Source organism: Dasypus novemcinctus, chromosome 5 (assembly GCF_030445035.2).
Source record: "Dasypus novemcinctus isolate mDasNov1 chromosome 5, mDasNov1.1.hap2, whole genome shotgun sequence".
Taxonomy (NCBI): Eukaryota; Metazoa; Chordata; class Mammalia; order Cingulata; family Dasypodidae; genus Dasypus; species Dasypus novemcinctus.
Genome location: NC_080677.1, coordinates 128,470,568 through 128,489,131, shown reverse-complemented (window position 1 = coordinate 128,489,131; position 18,564 = coordinate 128,470,568). Strand labels below are relative to the sequence as shown.

General features: G+C 38.7%; 1 protein-coding gene across 1 annotated transcript in view; it reads right to left on the bottom strand.

Annotated features, from left to right (window-relative positions):
- The window catches only part of CNTNAP2 (contactin associated protein 2), a 2,351,919-nt gene that overhangs the window by 542,586 nt on the left and 1,790,769 nt on the right, over positions 1 to 18,564 (bottom strand). The window contains exon 14 of the mRNA XM_058297514.2: positions 14,866 to 15,022. Within this exon, the coding sequence (XP_058153497.1) occupies positions 14,866 to 15,022 (157 nt within the window). The remainder of the gene's footprint in view (positions 1 to 14,865; positions 15,023 to 18,564) is intronic.

The following is an 18,564-nucleotide window of genomic DNA, read 5'->3' as shown; positions in this document are numbered from 1 at the left end:
GCCTTGTGGAGACTCAATGAGTAATTGATTAAAGGAATGAAAGAACGAAAGACTCTACAAAAAGTGACATAAAGACATCAGCAAGAGCAATGAATGGACTTTAATTGGGGTCTATATTTTCTAAAGTGTTAAAGTTGATATATATTAAAAAAAGGTAATGTGAAACTTGATTATTTGAGGACATTAGGAAATTTTTGTTTCTTTGCTTTAGCTGAGTAATGGTAATTTGATTTTTTTTTTAGAGTCCTTATCTTTTAGAGAAGCATTTTGAATATTTAAGGGTGAAGTGATCAAATGTCTGAAATTGGCTTCTAAATAATATGGGGGGTGGGGGTTATAATGGGTGGTGGTATATTTGTAACCAGATTGTCCTATATTGATCATTGCTGAAGTTAGAAGATGGATATGTTGATGTTTAGCATACTATTCTGTCTTCTTTTTAGAATTCTCTATAAAAACAGTAAAAATTAGCCAATAGACAAACAAAAACCTTAAAAACAAACAAAAAACAACACTGTGTTGGTGGAATTATGTTACTAATTAGTATAAAATAATTTCCCAATTTTTGCTGTATATTGTAAAAAAATATCTAAAAAGGGTGAAATTTAGGTATGTGTGTCTGTGTGTGTGCTTATGGTTCATGACAAAAAGACAATTTTATAAGCACTAAACAACTATGAATCTCTAAAGTACTACACGTTTCATTGAAATCACAAATATTTAGTAGCTGCTAAATGATAGGTGCCAAAGGATTTACAAAATATAAATAAGGCATGGTTCTTGACTTTGTGATGTTTACAATTTAGAGAAGACAGATACATATGAAATTAATTATATAAAGTAGGACAGAAAATAACTTGACAAAAGTGCAATTTGTTCTGGAAGGCTTAAGAAGCAAGATTTTAACTTATTGACTTTTACTAGACTTTGGGGATGTGGGAAAGGCAGGAGAGATTTCCTCCAGGAGGAGAATCAAAGCTTGAGCTCCAGGGATGAATGATGGGCAATAGGCAGACACATGACAGAATATCTCAGATGGAGGCAAAAGGACCAGCAATGGGAAAGTACAAATATCCTCAGAATGGCCACAATGGAGAATGAGATAAAGGTGACAAGGTGAAGTGAGGAGAAACTTTGGAACTCCCTAATTAGCCATTGAAAAAGTATGAACTTTATCCTGAAGGAAACAGGAAGCGCTGACAGTGTGTGAGTAAGATTTTAGCAGGGCTCTTTTGAAGAATTTTAATACGGGGACAGAGACGGTTGGTTGTCTCTAAAACTCCTTCTCTCCTTCTTAATATCAGAATCCTCAGTATTAGTGAGGTACATTCATGCCCAGTTAAAGGCTATATAAAGCAGTCATCTTTGCAGCTAGATGTATTCTTGTAATCATGTTCTAGCCAATGATTGCAAAGGGAAATGGTATATTAAGTCATTTACTAAGAAATGGTATATTAAGTCATTTACTAAGAAAGAGGGCATGTCCTCTTTTTACCATTTTTCTCTCTTGTACCCAGAATGTGAATGTGATGGCTGGAACTTTAGAAGCCATATTGGATCCTGAGGATAGGGTTAAACTCTTAAGGAAGCTAGAACAGGGAGCTGGAAAGAGCCTGGACTTCTTTTACACAAAAGAGGAATACATTTTCATTTTGTTTAACTATCTGTATTAGTCAGCTAAAGGGATACTGACGAAAAATACCAGAACTCTGTTGGCTTTTATAAAGGGCATTTATTTGGGGTAGAAGCTTACAGTTACCAGGCCCTAAAGCATAAGTTTCTTCCCTCACCTAAGTGTGTTGCTACATGTTGGGGCAAGACGGCTGCTGATGTCTCCAAGAGTTCATCCTTCCTCCTTCTCTTAAAGCTCCCAGCTTCTTCCAATATCAGCTGTAGGCTGGGATAAGTCTTGTCTCTCTCCTGGGGTTCGTTTCTCTTTGGGCTCAGCAGCTCTGTTTTCTCCACAAGGTCACCTGTAGACTATCACTCTCTCTCTCTCTTTTTGAAGCCTCTGCTGTGTCTATGGAGCCATCTCTATTCCTCTGTGTTCTTCTCCTGTGTATTTTCTTCCTAGGGCTCCAGCTCAAAATTCCAACCTCTCTTCTCTGCAGTGCAGTTTCTTTGTGAGTCCCCACTCACCAATTTCCTTACTGATGTGGCACAGTCAAAGCCTTAATCATTATTTGATCAAGCAAAAGAGAAACTTGTGAATCCAATATAATCTAATATGTCCAGAGGAAGAGACCAGTTTACAAACATAATCCAATATCTATATTTGGAATTCATAAACAATATCAAACAGCTACACCATCCTATGTGTGTTATTTATTTTTCTACTAGCAGCTCAGCCTAGCCCTGCATTTGAGTCTCAATCCTCACTAGAAACCATGAGAGCTTGTAAAATCACTGATGACTAAAACCTATCCCTAGAGATTTTAATTAGTATGGGGCAGTGCCTGGTGAATAGTCATTTTTAAAGCTCCCCACGTGATTCTAATATGAAACCAGACAGTGATAACAACAGTTATAAAGACAGGGTTGTAAAATTGGGCTGCTTTGAGGCTGGAAGTTATTTTGGAGGTGTTGCAAAATCAGTTAAAAAAATTTAGATTTAGATTTAAGAGAAGGACAGTGGCAACAGGTGGTCAGGTGTCTGTGAAAGGCCTGGGGGAGTTAGAATCCATGTAAAGGAAGTGGCTGCCAATCAGTACTATATAAGGCAATGGGATTTTACATGTGGAAAATGGGGACACTTGTGGCATCATTAATCTAAAGAGGAGATAATAAGACTGGTTGGCCTGGTGGGGAAAGTGTGATGATGAGATTTTGGCACAATAAATTCAAACGTTTGGTGGGACAAAGAATAAATTAAAAAAATTGACCGTATCATGTGCTGCTTTCTACAGGGCCCATAATTATGAAGTGAGTCAAAATTGCTTCATCAACACTTTAAACATAATGACATGCCTTTAATTTGATCCTTATTCATACGGTATCACACAATGACTCTGGAGGATAATGCTTACCCCCCTTTCACTCCCCCCACCCAGAAAACATAGCAGATCTCCCTCTTTTTAAAGCATTTTTGGGAGAGGAGTGTTGATGGGAAATGAACTGTGATATCTCAGAAAGCTATCTTGATCTTAGTTCTGTTTTTCTCAAATTCACTATATAATCTAGTCCATTCAAGTCCATTTAACATTCTGTTGGTAGATAGTATCTATTTTGGGAACCCACAGCATGCTCTGAACGTTTGACAGCTCACAGTTGATTAATCCCTCTGCCTTTACTGTCATCAATATGATTTGGGGGCAGTGGTCAAATTGTATTGACACTTTGCTGACATCTCCGGTGCCCAATTACCTTTCTGTCATGTACAATCCGTGAGGTGACAGGACCATTCTATGCTGTGCCAAGCAAGTTGGTACCAAAATATCCCTGGAGACAGTATATAATATATCATTTTTATGCTTCTTCTGAAAACTAGTGGAGATATTTTCCTATCCCCGTGGCCAGTAAATCTTTTAATTCACAGAACTTCAGAAATACAGTGGCATTTGTGGTAACTTTAAAACTTGAGCTATCCAGTACTTTCCTAGATGGAACCTCCACCCTGATATTTCCTGTTTCATATCACAAGGTCATTTCCTAATGAAGAGAGCAGAAGTCCTTGACTTTGGACTCTTAACCCTGCCCCACACATTGAAAAGTAGTTATACTTTAAAACAGCTTAGCGTTAGACTTTCAAGGAATATCCTATTTAGATGCAACTTCAAGGTAGATGAAATCTGACCAGTAAACTTCGGTAGAGTAAGTATGAGTAATAAAGTATGTGTGGCTGCACGACACTTGTGAAATCAGCTCTGGCTTTATGAATGCCAATTACTTCAGCGCCGCTCTGATACTGAAACATGTTTTGGGGCTAAATAGGATTCAAATAAAGAGTTTCTTTTTTCTTTCTCTTTTTTAAAACAAAGGTTAACTTAATGAAGATGGTCTTCATTAGATCAAAATAGCATCTCCATTTATGTAACTGAAAAGGAAGCATATTGAAAGCTATCAATTTTAGAATTTTATTTTATACACACGCATACTTGAATATCAACTATTGTTTTTGTCAGTTTAACAACTAGAAGAATATTACTCATGGCTAATATCCGTACTCCTGTAATATCACATTCCCATAACACGTATGAGTAAGACCACTGAGTGTACTGAGGTAAAGTGATTATTATCCCAAGCAGGATCCCAGGACTTTGATGTTTAAAGGGGCAAACATCAGCTCCACAGAATTCAAATCAATAAGAATAAACTTCTTTTTTGCCTGTGATTGCAAGGGTAATGGCATGAATTTTCTGTTTCATTTTGCTAAAATGGGCAGAGAGGACTGCTCCAGCTCTCTGAGAAATTCATTCGGATACTGGGGCTAGTAGAATCGATAATAGGATGTTTTTTTGTTTTAGTTACTTAAAAAAATTTTTTTTCTATATGTTTTTTCTTAAAAAGAACAACCAGAATTTTTTCCTTATGTAACATGATGCTGGCAGGGAACCTTATTTTTTAATTTAAGTTTTAAAATACCTTTTAAAAACATTTTAATTGAACAGTTTAAATATGACCATGGCAAAAAAAATTCAAAGAGTAAGTAAAATATAGGAAGAAACAAAGTGAAATTCCCCACAATATCCCATATCCTTGATCCCCTCTGTTAACTATTATTAATAATTTCTTTTAAATAATTTCTAGAAATTGTATATGCATGGCTAAGGGTTATGAATTTGCATACATTTAAAATAAACAGACTCATATTATACATACTATTCTGCAAATTGTTTTTTGAACTTATACTTTTGACATATTTTTATGCAAGTTTTTATGTATCTATTTCCTTCCCTTTAACAATTATATTCATAAGAGTATAATTACCTAAAACTTTAATGGACATTTCCGTCATTTACAAATTTATTTGGGTTTGTTTCATTTTGACCACTGCAAAAAGTGCTAAAACAAAATTTTAGAACTTATATATATATTATTTATTTGTTCAAGAGGGTAAATGTCATACAGTGAATGGTTAAAAGAACACAGGCATTCAAGCTGTGATAACAATTTCCAAACTGTTCTCAAAAAGGTGGCTTCCATCTTACATCCCTACGAGAGTGTATTTAGGAGCTTGGTTCCAGCACCATTGCCAATGACAGTACAAAGAGCTACTTTTAGCTGCTACAGGTGAAGTGCAGTTCTAGCCACCTGTTTCACCAAGTGTTCATAATTTAATCCACACTGTTACCCTGAAGGCAGGTATGGTTATCACCACCATTTCACATACGAGAAAACCTGGATGAGAGAGGTCCACTACCTGGCTAAGATTTGGTGCAGGGATACAAACTCTGGTTGTCCCACTCTTCTGCTCAGTCTCACAGCTACTACTACAGTGGCTCCTCCCTTGATACTGAAGAGTTCTCTTTTCTAATCTCTTAGAAAGAGCGTAATTTACTATTGCTTTCATCCATCTGTTGGTTTTTTCCCCTTCTTTCCTTCCTCCCTTTCTTTCTCTTTCTCTCTGTTTCTTTCCTTCATTGAATTGCCATTGTTGAGTCTTAAAAGTCTAAACCTGTAAAAAAGTGGTTTTGATTGTTTCTGGGAGTGATTTCTAGTGTTTTCTTGAGGGTACATCTTTAATTCTGGAGAGAGAACTGCTGTGGTCTTCCATTCATGGAGATATCAGGCAAATACCTACATATTGCTCCTCATTAAGTCTTAAATTTGGAGGCAGCAATTAAAGTTTAATGTTTTTGTGATGTGTTTTTCTATCTAATGATGTTACTTTAGCAGGACCCTGTCCATGCAATATTAGAGAATTTATCCCCGACCTGCTCTAACCTTCTCCTGCCACCACCGGTGCCAATAGTAAAACTGGTTTTAACATTTCCGATCCCTGAAAATGAATTTTTCTTCTTTGGAGCAATGCCTGCAATTTTGTCCACAGTGTTTTCCACATGAAAGGGTGGAAGGAGGAACTTAAAGACCTCATCTTCTCCCCTCATGATGAGAGATTAGGAAACTAAACTGGACTGAAGTTGTCACTGCACACACTGAGGTAGACTATTGTCCCACAGGAGGTACCAACCAAGGCTGAAACCCAGACTTGGGGAAATGTCCTCAAAGTACGCATGTATCCAGAGTGGATGGATTGCGATGGCCTGTTCTGGGCCATGGTGATGTGCACTGCCCTTTGTGGTTTAAGCTGGGAATTTTCTCCTGAAAAGAATTCATGTTTGCATAAGAAACCTATGTTCTTTCTTTAGGAATTGAGGCAGGCCTTGAGATGGGCAGGAGGACTTCCTCTCCCTCTGGAGTATGGAGGAGTTTCAGGCTTATATCCAAATGCTCAGAGATGCCCGAGCAGTGCCATTAGCAAGTACAGGGCTATCATCCATGGGAGGGTCCCTGGAAACTAGGCAGAAACTCCAGGACCAGGCTCCTGACGGTGGTCTCTAAGAGGGGTTATTCCTGGTGGCTCCTCTTAGTTTTCCTCCGTGTAATATTTCTGTTAGCCCCAAGCCTTTAGGTGAATCTTGCTGAAAGTCATCAACCTAGTTTCCATTCACTGGGGATGATTAGAGGGCATGGGTGACAGTCACAGACAGACACCTGTAGCCAGCAGAGCAAGAATCTCATGGGGGGGGGGGCAGGGGGGCAGCAGCTGCAGCAGCAGCGACAGGGCATTAATGCCAGAAAGTCAGAGGGGACGAGTCAGGGGAAGCTGTTCTTGAACACCTCTGGGCTGCACTGCGGGAAAGCATGGGGTAACCCTGTGCACGCGGGCACGCACAGTGCGAGGTGGAACCAGTAGAGACAACAATAGGTGGTTTTCGAGCATTTACTGGGGAAATGCTCATGCGTACCCTCTCATCTAAACTTCATACCTACTCTATGACGGAGGTTCAATTTTGTGGCTAAGGAAACTGTCAGGGAGAAGGTGTTCAAAGTTACTGAGCTAGCAAGTGATAGAGCTAGGATTCAAAACCAGGTTACATATATAAATAATTTGAAACTGTTCATGATAAAGAATGCTTATAATATAAAACATAAGAGTTTTTTTTAACAACAAAATCAGGAGGAAGATAGAGGTAAGTCAAAGTAAATATTAAAAATACAACTGTGCTCTGTAGTGAGCATATTAAATTTTTATGCAGCTTCTGTGTTTTGTATAATATCTAAGCATGGTCTACTAAGAGTTTGCCTACTACTTGCCAGCTGTGTGAACTCAGGAAAGTTATTAAACTTCTCTGGGGCTTAATTTCCTCATCTGTAAAATGGGATAAACTAGTATCTTTAACACAGGGTCAATATGATGTTTCAATGAGAGGATATTTAAGTACTTGGGACTAATGCTTGGCACATAATTAACACTCAATAAATGTTCACTATTATATTTGAACAATGTGATAAATGAGAATGCATATGTAAATATTTTGCTTTGAGTAAAAGGAACTATGAAGATTTTGGGGAAATATTATTAAGAAGATTATATCAGATCATTTCTAAACAATGAAAAATATATATAATGATCACTTTTGAAAGCATTCAGCATTTGGTTGTTGGACAGTGAGCTGTCCCAATCAAGTATAAGTTTCTGGCTTCGAAATACTGAAGAGGTTCTTTGATAAATTTCTCTCTTCTATGTATAAAAATTGGTCACCGATTATTTCTGGCCTAGGAAGAAAAGTCCCACAGACAAGCCAATTCTTCCATACAGGGTCAATAGAATAGGGTATAATTGATTAGTACTTTACTGATCTTTCTAATATTGCCATGGGAACTGCTTACTAATTGTAGCACAAAGACCATGCTAATGGCTGTTTACCTGACTTACTTCCCTATCTATTTACTCATCTTGGCCAAGATACAGCTATCCAGAAATTCCACAAGTACAATGAGAGAAAGGCACTCAAGCAATGAATGGCACCCCTTCACTGATAATTCCATTTTGGAATTGTTAATTTCAGATGTGATGATCTAGCTCATTGAGTCAGGCTGCAAGAGACCAGGAATTACCCAGCAGTGGGCACTTAGCTGAGACCAAGGCTCCGTTAATTAGGATTCTGGCACTGTAGGTGGGAATATTTACAATTGCTGTGAATAGTAAATCATAAATGTTAAATTACATTCAATCTCAGAAATAACTGTGCAAAACTTCTCAGAGCATAGATAATCGGCAATTATCGAAATGGTTATAGTACTCACATGCCATTGCAGTTTTGTTGTGAAACCCAATCATTATCTGAACTAAAATCTCATTTCTCCCAGCTCCATTTTTATTTACTTTACTTTAACAAAACAAGAATAAATGCTCAATTTAGTTTTTGAGTTCTTAAAAAAGAACATTTGAAATGTGGTCTATGGTTTAAGCACTAAGTTTAAAACTCACATATGATTAGTTAAAACCTTATATTCATAAATCATTTAAAAAATAAAAATGATGTGGATAATCTTTTTTATCATGATGCTATAGAAAAATACTTGACTGGAAGTTTGGAGGCCTGATTTTCAGTCTTTTCTCTGCTCGTTATTTCCTCTGGAATTTGGGAAAGTCATTTAAATTTGTCTGGGCCCCAATTCATGCACTTGAAATTTAAGGGTTTTGTGATTATTTTAGTTGGGGATCCAGCCAACATCCAAGTAGTACTACTACTACTACTACTAGTAGTAGTAGTAGTAGTAGTAGTAATAGTCTACTGTAATTTTAAACATCTATTTATGAAAGCACTTTGCCAAGATCTTGGCATGAATTAGGAAGTGCTATCTATCTCTATTTTGTTGAGAATAAAACTTACAGAAGTTAAATGTCATGACTAGGATAGAGAGAAATGGCATAGGAGGACTTGACACCCATTTTGGTCTCGGTCCATTTAGTCAAATGACTGTGATTGAGGTAAGATTATTAGGAGAAGTTCCTTTTTTGACTGGATACAGAATCTGAGAGCGTGAGATTCTATAGAATATTTTTCACCCTTACTTGCATCATAGCAGACACTACTGTGCATATGTGAATTTTATGCAGATTTATGCACTAGATTTTCCTCTTCCCCAATCCCTCAGCTGTCCTCTGTGGTAGAACAAAAAGAACTGAATAGCATTGATCCCAAGAGCATACTTTGGGTGCCTGGATAATGAACCAGCTGAGAGAGTGCTCCCGATTCTTCTAGAGTAGCAAAGAGGTACCCAAAGACAGTTTCCTAAAGGGACAGTAACTTTCTCCCTATGGTTGTTGGGGGTATGACTCCCAGACAATGCCTGTAATTGCTGGCACCAACACTGCTTGGTGCTCTAACAGTCTGATTTCCCTCCACCTATGGAGTTACCCTCATGGCTGCCTTCTGAGAAGGCAGAGAAATCTCAGGCTCCTTGGAACTTAGTGTATTCAGCAGAATGCCCAGGCTCCAGCTTCTTTCTTCCAGGGATGATGGGAGTTGAGGGACCCACATCTTCTCTTCTTTTGATGACCCATATTTTGTTAAGTCTCTCCAATAAAGTTCCCTGCCATGTGTTGTTCTGGAATTTGACTCGAGGCCTGTTGCATAAGCAGGTAGAAAGCATGAAGGGACAGTTTGATATTGTTTATGAATTCCAAACATAGGCATTGGATTATGTTTGTAAACTGGTTTGTTTCTTTAGTCATATTAGATTATATGAGATTCAGAGGTTTCACTTTTACTTGATTAAATAATGATTGGGGCTTTGATTGGGCCATGTCAGTAGGATGTTGAGTCCCTGCCCTTGGTGGGCGGGGACTTACAAAGAAACTGCACCACAGAGAAGGGAGGTTGGAGTTTTGAGCAGGAGCCTGGGAAGTAAACACACAGGAGAGAGCAGAGCAACTGAACCCAGAGAAAAATGAGCCCCAGGAGAGAGACAAGACTTATCCCAGCCTACAGCTGACATTGGAAGAAGCTGGGACCATGGATCCTTAAGAGGAAGAGGAAGCCTGAACCCTTGCAGACATCAGCAGCCATCTTGCTCCAACATGTGGCAACAGACTTTGGTGAGAGAAGTAAATTACACTTTTGGCTTGGCAATGGTAAGTTTCTACCCCAAATAAATATCCTTTATAGAAGCCAACAGATTTCTGGTATTCTGTTGGCTTACTAATACAGACCCCTTTTAAGAAGTCTAATTTCATTTCTTAGATTCATTTAGACTCATTATGATTTGAAATAAGAATTGGATAACTAAGAATTGCGAATAACTGTGTATCCTGTATTTTACAATTTATAAAGTGTTTTCATATTATATATTCTATTTAATTCTCACAAAAATCTGCTAATTAAGATTTATTCTTATTATACAAATAATAAATCTAAGCTTCAGAGAAGTAAAAGCCTCACCAAAAAGTGGTAAACTGGGCGTGGATGGAAAATCTCCTCACTTCAGTCTCATTCTCTCTCTACTCCCGTGTTCCCATTTTGGAACACACCTCTAGAAATAATTCCTATTCATTCTGATATATTTAATGCACCCATGTGTGGATAGTTTGCCAGTTACTGGTGAATTCAAAGACCAATAAAACATCTCCAAAACCTTTTTATCTTGTGTTAGATAGAGAACATTTTCTCCTCCCCCCACCATCCTGCTCTTTTGGCTCTGTGTCCATTCGCTGTGTGATCTTCAGTGTCTATTTCTCTTTTTGTCTTCTTGTTTTTCTCCTCTAGGAGTCACTGGGATTAGATCCTGGGGACCTCTGATGTGGAGAAAGGTTCCCTGTCACTTGCGCCACCTCAGTTCCTCGTTTCTGTTGTGCCTCGCCTTGACTCTCCCCTTCATCTCTCTTTTGTTCATCATCATCTTGCAGCATGACTTACTTGAGTGGGCACTGGCTGGCTGCATGGGCACACCTTTATCAGGAGGCCCCAGGGATTGAACCCGGGCCCTCCCATATGGTAGACAGAAGCCCAATCACTTGAGCCACATCCACTTCCTGATAGAGAACATTTTAATAGATTTTCATTAGAAACATTCATTATGCTTTCCAGTTTTCTCAAAATTATAGTGCCTATTCCATGAGATATTTGATGAACTTCACAGAGAATGGTGAGAATATTGTAGCTGCTATTGAGCCAGAAGGGACAAAGCATCAGCAGTAACCAAGGGCCCTGAATAACTGAGAGATATTACAATTCAGTCCAAGTTCACTAGAGGAGTATATTTGTGCATGAAGGTGGAATAGTTACACCTGCAGTAAGTCTTTTAAACTGTGATCTGAATGCAAGTATGTTCTTTGAAATGGTTTCAGAGGCAAATTAATTTCTCTGAAATCAATATTTCTTACCTGTAATCCCATGAATGTTACCCTGCTGGGTTTAGACATAAATGCTGATGCCTCAAACTTACATTTTCAAAGCTGAACTCATCATCTTCCCTGTCAAATCTTTATTCCTTAGCCTAATAAATGGCCTTACCTCCACCCAGTCTCTCATTCCTAAAGGTGAGCCTACTCGGACTCCATTATTTTCTTCTCTCCTGGCCTGTCAATCATCAAATCCTGTGGGTACCACTTCCTACATATGTCATAAATATTTTCCCCATTGTCCATCATCATGACATCATCTTACCTCAAGCCCTCAATGCCCTTCCAGTACTACACAATATCTTCTTGCTCATTCTTAACCCTTCCCTCCACTTTCACAGGGCTTCGTTTCTGATAAATACGAACTCCTAACACTTCCCGAAAGGAACTGTGAGCTCTTCTATTATACCGCCTATACATTTTGCCTCATCTCTGTGGTTCCCTCTTTCTTCTCCACATTATGTCCCAGATCTACTGCACTCATAGTTCACAAAACTGGCTGGGCTCGTACAGGTTTCTCCCTAAAAATGATCATGGCAGGGGCAGTATGCCAGGCAGACTCTTTCATTTCTTTTGCACATCTCTCCTTTTGTGACGCCTTTCTTGATTCCCCCTCTCACCACCTCACTTAGACTTAAATTTTCTTCCCCTGGTTCTAGTATATTACAATGTCTATTTGTTTGTGTGCTTTTCCAACTAGTTTATGAGTTCCTTGAGCATAAAAGCATACTTTAGTCCTCTTTGTATTTCCAGCCCTCAGTATGATGTCTGAAAAATAATGTTTCATGTATGTATATAATCAGGGTTGAATAGACAAATAGATCTGAGAGACATTGAGTGACTTGCAAAAAGATGTATGCTAACGAAGGGTGGTACCAAGAATGTAAGTCAGGGCAGGGATTTTTTTTTTTTTTTTTTTAATTTTTTTATTTTTTATTGACTTTGTAATAATATTACATTAAAAATATATATGTGAGGTCCCATTCAACCCCACCCCCCCACCCCCTCTCTCCCCCCCCCCCCAACAACACTCGTTCCCATCATCATGACACATCCATTGGATTTGGTAAGTACATCTTTGGGCACCTCTGCACCTCATATACATTGGTTCACATCATGGCCCATACTCTCCTCTATTCCATCATGTAGGCCCTGTGAGGATTTACAATGTCCGGTGATTACCTCTGAAGCACCATCCAGGGCAGCTCCATGTCCCGAAGACGCCTCCACCTCTCATCTCTTCCTGCCTTTCCCCATACCCTTTGTCCATTATGTCCACTTTTCCCAATCCAATGCCACCTCTTCTATGTGGACACTGGATTGGTTGTGTCCATTGCACCTTTATGTCAAGAGGAGGCTCAGATTCCACCTGGATGCTGGATGCAATCCTCCCATTTTCAGTTGTAATCACTCTAGGCTCCATGGTGTGGTGGTTGTCCTTCTTCACCTCCATCTTAGCTGAGTGTGGTAAGTCCAATAAATCAGATTGTAGGTGCTGGAGTCTGTTGAGGCTCAGGATCTGGCTATCACATTGTCAGTCCAGAGATTCAAATCCCCTAAATATATCTTAAACCCCAACATTAACTGCACCTCCAGCACATTAGCATGAAAGTCTTATGAAGGGAGATCCCATCTGAGTCCAGATTCATCACATATAAACACCATTTCCAAAGAGGGGCCATCTGCCCTGGTAGTTAACCCCATCGGCCATGACCATAACTCCCATGGGTCTCTTTAGCCCTCAAAGGAACCAATATCTGGGGGTTGTATCTGCTTTATCTGTCTCTCTGACTCTGCTCAGTTGTGCATGAGGGCAAACCTTCTGCCAGCCTCCAGACTCTTTTTTAGAAACTCGTAGCCATATAAACTCATTTCTCCTTTCCATTTCCCCCTTACTTTAGGTCAAACAGCATTTTAAAGTCATGGTATTTTATGTAGACATGGATATTCTGCTGATCCGCATTGAACCTTCCGTATAAGGTCATTTTCCAGTTGCATCATCAGTTGGTAGTTGATAGTGGTCCCTCGTTGCCAGGGAGGCTCATCCCCGGGTGTCATGTCCCACGCTGGGGGGAGGGCAGGGATTTTTGTTCTTGTCATTTACGGCTCTATCCGCAGTGCCTCAGTGCCTAGAAGACTCCTTGGCACATAGATGCTGAATAAATATTGTTGACTAAATGACATTCTGAATGAATGGATGAATGAATGAAAGGTTAATTTCAAAGCCTCTGCCCTTTCAATTCCATTCTCCTGACTTTCAATCTTTGTATAGTGTGTTTGTGGGCAGAGGGCAGGGTGCCAGAGGGGTTATGCATTCCAAGTGAATAAAATTTAAAATTAGTATCACAATTTTTTCTCTTTATAATAAAGCCATAATTAAAGACTAATGATAGTAATTTAGAAATATTGTATATACAAGTAGATTATATATTATATATATAAAAGTATATAGTTTTGGTAATTAATTTAATTTTTAAGGGAAAAATGCTTTTGAAAAATGAGTAGACATTCTACCTAAAAAACCAAAACTTTACATTTTAAGAATTATTTTTCTTAAAATTAACTTCCCTCCTAAATTGTTCTAAATAGGGTAATAAAGAGAAGGACTACAGTAAATTGTGGTTAGTCACATGAGGAAATTCAGGGCTCTGCTTTCTGCTTCTGTCCACCAGCAGGAATAGAGCATAGAAACCTTCTCAAAGTTTCTGAACTTGCAAGAAACCTGCACAGTACACGAGCTTGTGGAGGAATCTTCTTTAGGTTTATATTCTTACACCTAAACTTCTGGGATCTCCTTTTTACAGGCCTGAGAGCTAATTTGATCTTTATCTATTACTGACACAGACCCAGCCATTTGCTGTGAAACAGGACAAAAGCCAGTAGAGAGATGAAAAGAACCCCAAATAGGTCTTTCTTGAGCTGATTTGTATCAGAGTTATAAACATTCAAGACATGAAAGAAAAGTAGACAGGGAAGCACTGTTGCTGGAGACAAGAGCCACATAATATTCCCCTCTCCCTCCCTTTATTTCCATCTCTCTCTCTCTCTCTCTCTCTCTCTCTCTCTTTTTTCTCCCACTCCAAATACTCAAAGCAAATATTGCAGGACGTGATGGCCCTCACCAGAGGAAGGTGCCCTTCCAGGCATGCACGGGGGCTCCCTGCCTGCGGCCGTCCCCTTCTATTGTTACATTTTTATAATGCAACATTATAAAACACATTTTTATAATGCAAATCACTGTCTGCTACATGGCTCATTATTTTTCTCTCTGAATAAAATACAAACATATCAATTATGTGTCTGTTTCTAAATGCATACCCTTGTAGCACTGACTCTTTTCTGCTTTTATGTTTTTCAGAAAGTTCCTGTCATTTGTCAACTTGGTTAGTTCCAAACCTTTCTAACCTATTATCTTATTATTTCAGCACTTTTCAAACTTTCTCTTCTATCTAATTAGTTTGACCTAACGGCACACTGAGAGGACAAGCTTCTCAGCGTGGACAATGAGTACTCACCATTGCTTATAATCAGCATCGCAGTTACAGTAGTATTTCGGGTCCGTGCAGTTACGTTCAATGCCGCAAGCACATTTCTGAATTCCAGGTCCAGAGCCTCCCCAGTAGTAGTGCTTCTCGTTGGCTTTGCCAACCCACCAAGTGTAAGGACTTCCATCTATAAGAAAAGGGAAAGGAAAATTCAGAAATAGGCTAGGATTCAGCAATCATAATGTCACACAATCTTTCCCAAGGGTGGTATCATTCTCTGATAGACTGAATGTCATTTAACCCATTTAAAAGTACATCCTTTCAATGATAGAAATATCTAGTAAAAAGAATCAGAGTCAGTGGTCTAGAAAAATTAAGCAATTATTTCAATCACACAGATTAGCTCCCAAACCAGAAATTTGACACTATGTTCTACAACACGTCGTACAGTGCTTTCTACACAATATTCACTTCCCTTTATTCTTTGGCTTAATATTCAATTGTTTATTAACTCACCCAGTCATCACACATCCACTGAGTTCCCAATATGTGTCAAACATTATCAGAAGTTCAGCAGAATATGAAGAAAGATTGATAATACAGTTTAATAAATAAGAATACAGAGATGCAAGGGTAGAGGTTGGAAAAGAAAGGGAAATGGCACTGCATTGTGGGTAGAAACTTCAGTAGTTATGTGACAGCACTTCATCTACTTCTACCTGGGCAAAGAGGGCATTCTTTTGTTCAAATCTGGTCAAAGCCTGGACTGTGACACCCAGTGATCCATCCAAAAACAAGGACTGCAGCCTAAACTCCAAATACCAGACACTGATATCCTTAGCCTTCTTAAGGGAGCACCTTGATCTCTGAACCTTTATTGTGTTGTTTTGTCCTGTGCATTCTCTGTACTAGTTTGTTGTGGTTATGAGACAATTAGCAAAACAGCTTATATTTGTATTTATTTTCTCTTCCATGCTCTCCCTGCCCATGCTGTCTTTTTCTTTCAAAATCTGTTTCTTTCTAACAAAATAAATCTGTTGGAGATACGTATACTAAAAAAAATAATCAAATTAAACGTTACAACAAATTTGGGTTTTAAAAGATGACTAACAGTAATGTGAAAGATGGATTTCTTGGAGTCAGGAAGGCCAAATATGATCCTCCCTATGTTAATACAGAAAGGAAGTAATAGTCTTATTGTGGAAATGGCGAGGAAGGAAAAAACAGAAATAGATTTAGGCAGTACCACTGACTTGGGATTGGTGGGATTTGGGTGGGAGAGAGAGAAGAAGGTGTTGTGGATTAATGTTAGCTTTCTCATTTGGGTGATGAAGAGGATGGTGGCGTGTATCACTAAAGAAAGAAGGAAGAGCAGATGTTTAGGGAATGTGCAAGAAAACATAATCAGCTTGGGAGTGGGTGTAGCTCAGAGGCTGAACACTTGCTTTGCCTGTATGAGGTCCCAGGTTCAATCCCCAGTATATCCTTAAAAAAAAAAAAAAGCTTGATATGTAAAATAGGCAATTGGCTATAGTGGTCTAGATCCTAGGAGCATTTTCTGAGCTGAATTTCCTGTTTTAGAAACCTGTTTTAGAAATCATAAAATAATGGTAGAGAGGGAAAGGCAGAGAAGGGACGGGGAATATGGTTGAAACATTTTAGATTACAATGGCATTTATAGGACAGAAAGAGAGGGAGAGGGCCATACTGGAGGTCAAGAAAGAAAGCAGCCAGCGAAGGTGGAGAAAAAACGAGGGAAGAGTTTCCCAAAGAGCAGAGTGATCAGCATGGTCATTTCATTATAAAGTCATTAATATGAGAATTTAAAATTTTTCTTTTAAACTGACAGCTAGAAAGACATTGGTGACTTTGGTGAGAAGAGTTTCAGGTGGATGGTGGGAAGTAGAATTCAGAAAGCAACAGGCAGAGGAAAGAATGGGGAGGCCCTGAGAATATATTTCTCTTTCTGGAAACCAGGCAATGAATGGAATCTAATCGTGGCAGTGCCAGCCAGTAAGCCAAAAACCTAGTCCATTAAAATCACCAGGTATATGGGTAAAATCCTCTTATAATAACTCATCCATTCTTCCAGTATAAGTGTACATTTATCCCAATATCTATGTGAGGGCTCAGAAATAAAGATGAGGAAAAAATCTTGCACTCATGGAGTTATCACTTGAACAGGTAGGGGCATCTAAACAAATAATGCAGTAAAATGAGTAAAGTTTCTATTGGAATGACGTAAAAACTGCTGTAGTATCTTCTCTGATATGCCAAATAAATTTCCTTAAGAACAGTTTTGTTAAAATTGGGCAATTTAAAGTAACTGAAAATTTAATAGGACTAAGATTTTGCTTAGATATAATGGATTAGCAAGTGATTGGAATTTGGAAAGGAATTTTTTAAAAGATATTCTCTTTCCCTATATGAATTCCCAGATTATCCAGTGGTGGTGACTCAATTTGGAAAAGCTACTAATTTCTCTTGTCATGATCTTTTGTGGCACCTAATTTTGAAAAATATATTGGACTTGATTTGGTAAACATTACAGGGGCGGAGGTGGGGTGGAGGATGAGGATTTCAGTACCTGTTCTGAGAGGTGGAAAAAGCCAGCTGCCTGAGCTAAGGGTCCACTTTGAAACTGTGTCTTCTGCCTACCAGACCCATAACGTTGGTTTCTTGTACTGCCTCCTCTCTGAGTTGCCCTATGCCTTGCTTCAGCATCTACAGGACTGGGTTTGCTTTCTACTTTCCAGTCATTTTGCGTCTTCCTTCTCTTTCCCACTTTTGATACTTCCCAATGTTGAAAACACAACCAATAATAGACTCTTGCCCTCTTTTGATGCAGTCCAGAGTTTCAACCAACAATGGGCTTGAAAAAGCCCATATTTTATGGAAACTATAAAATCTGAGCCACCCAAAGAAATTTTCAGATCATTTGGCCCATAAGCTGCATTAGGTTTCTGTTGATTCTATCTCTGGGTGTTCATTTGCGTGAACCAGAGAAGCTGTGTGTGGTTCAGTATTATTTAGAAAAATTAGAACAATTTCAGTAAAGGGGCAAGATGAGCCTTAGCCACCCTTTCATTATGAAGTTATGAGAAATGTACTGTAGGGGATATGGGAAAGATTCCCAATGTCACCTCTAGGCAGGACCCAGAAGCCCAGGAAAGAAAGTTCCATTGTCAAGTTGTTTGAGGGTGGGTGGGTGTCCAGTAGGAACCCTAAGTCACGTATGCGACCCGAGGGGAACACTGGCAATGGCTTTTCTTCTGTTCAGTGCAAGGGATGACACCCTAGTGACCAGGTAGAGTAGCCCAGTTTCTCACTTTCTTTCCCCATCCCCCACCTTTTTCATAAATCACAATACTTTAGTCCTTTTATAACTAGTGTTCCCAGTTAGGGTGATGCAAAAATTGATCTCATACTATTTTCCTTCCTAGAAGACAAGTCAAATGCAGCACAAAGTGTTTTACTTTGCTATTTCCACATCTGCCATAAGGGGAAGAATGCCAATAAGAAAAACACAATCCCAGGAAAAAGTAAATTGTAGCCTTTGTTATTAGCATTAATTAATTTGGTTAAATCACTATAACTAAGATAAATTATTAATTTGGTGTGTATTTTATTTTAAGCAAGAAGAGAATGGTTTGATTTGCTTTGAGCAAAGATTTGCCTTATTCCAGTTAAAGCAGTTAAAGCAGTTAAAGGTGATAAAAATAAAAAGAC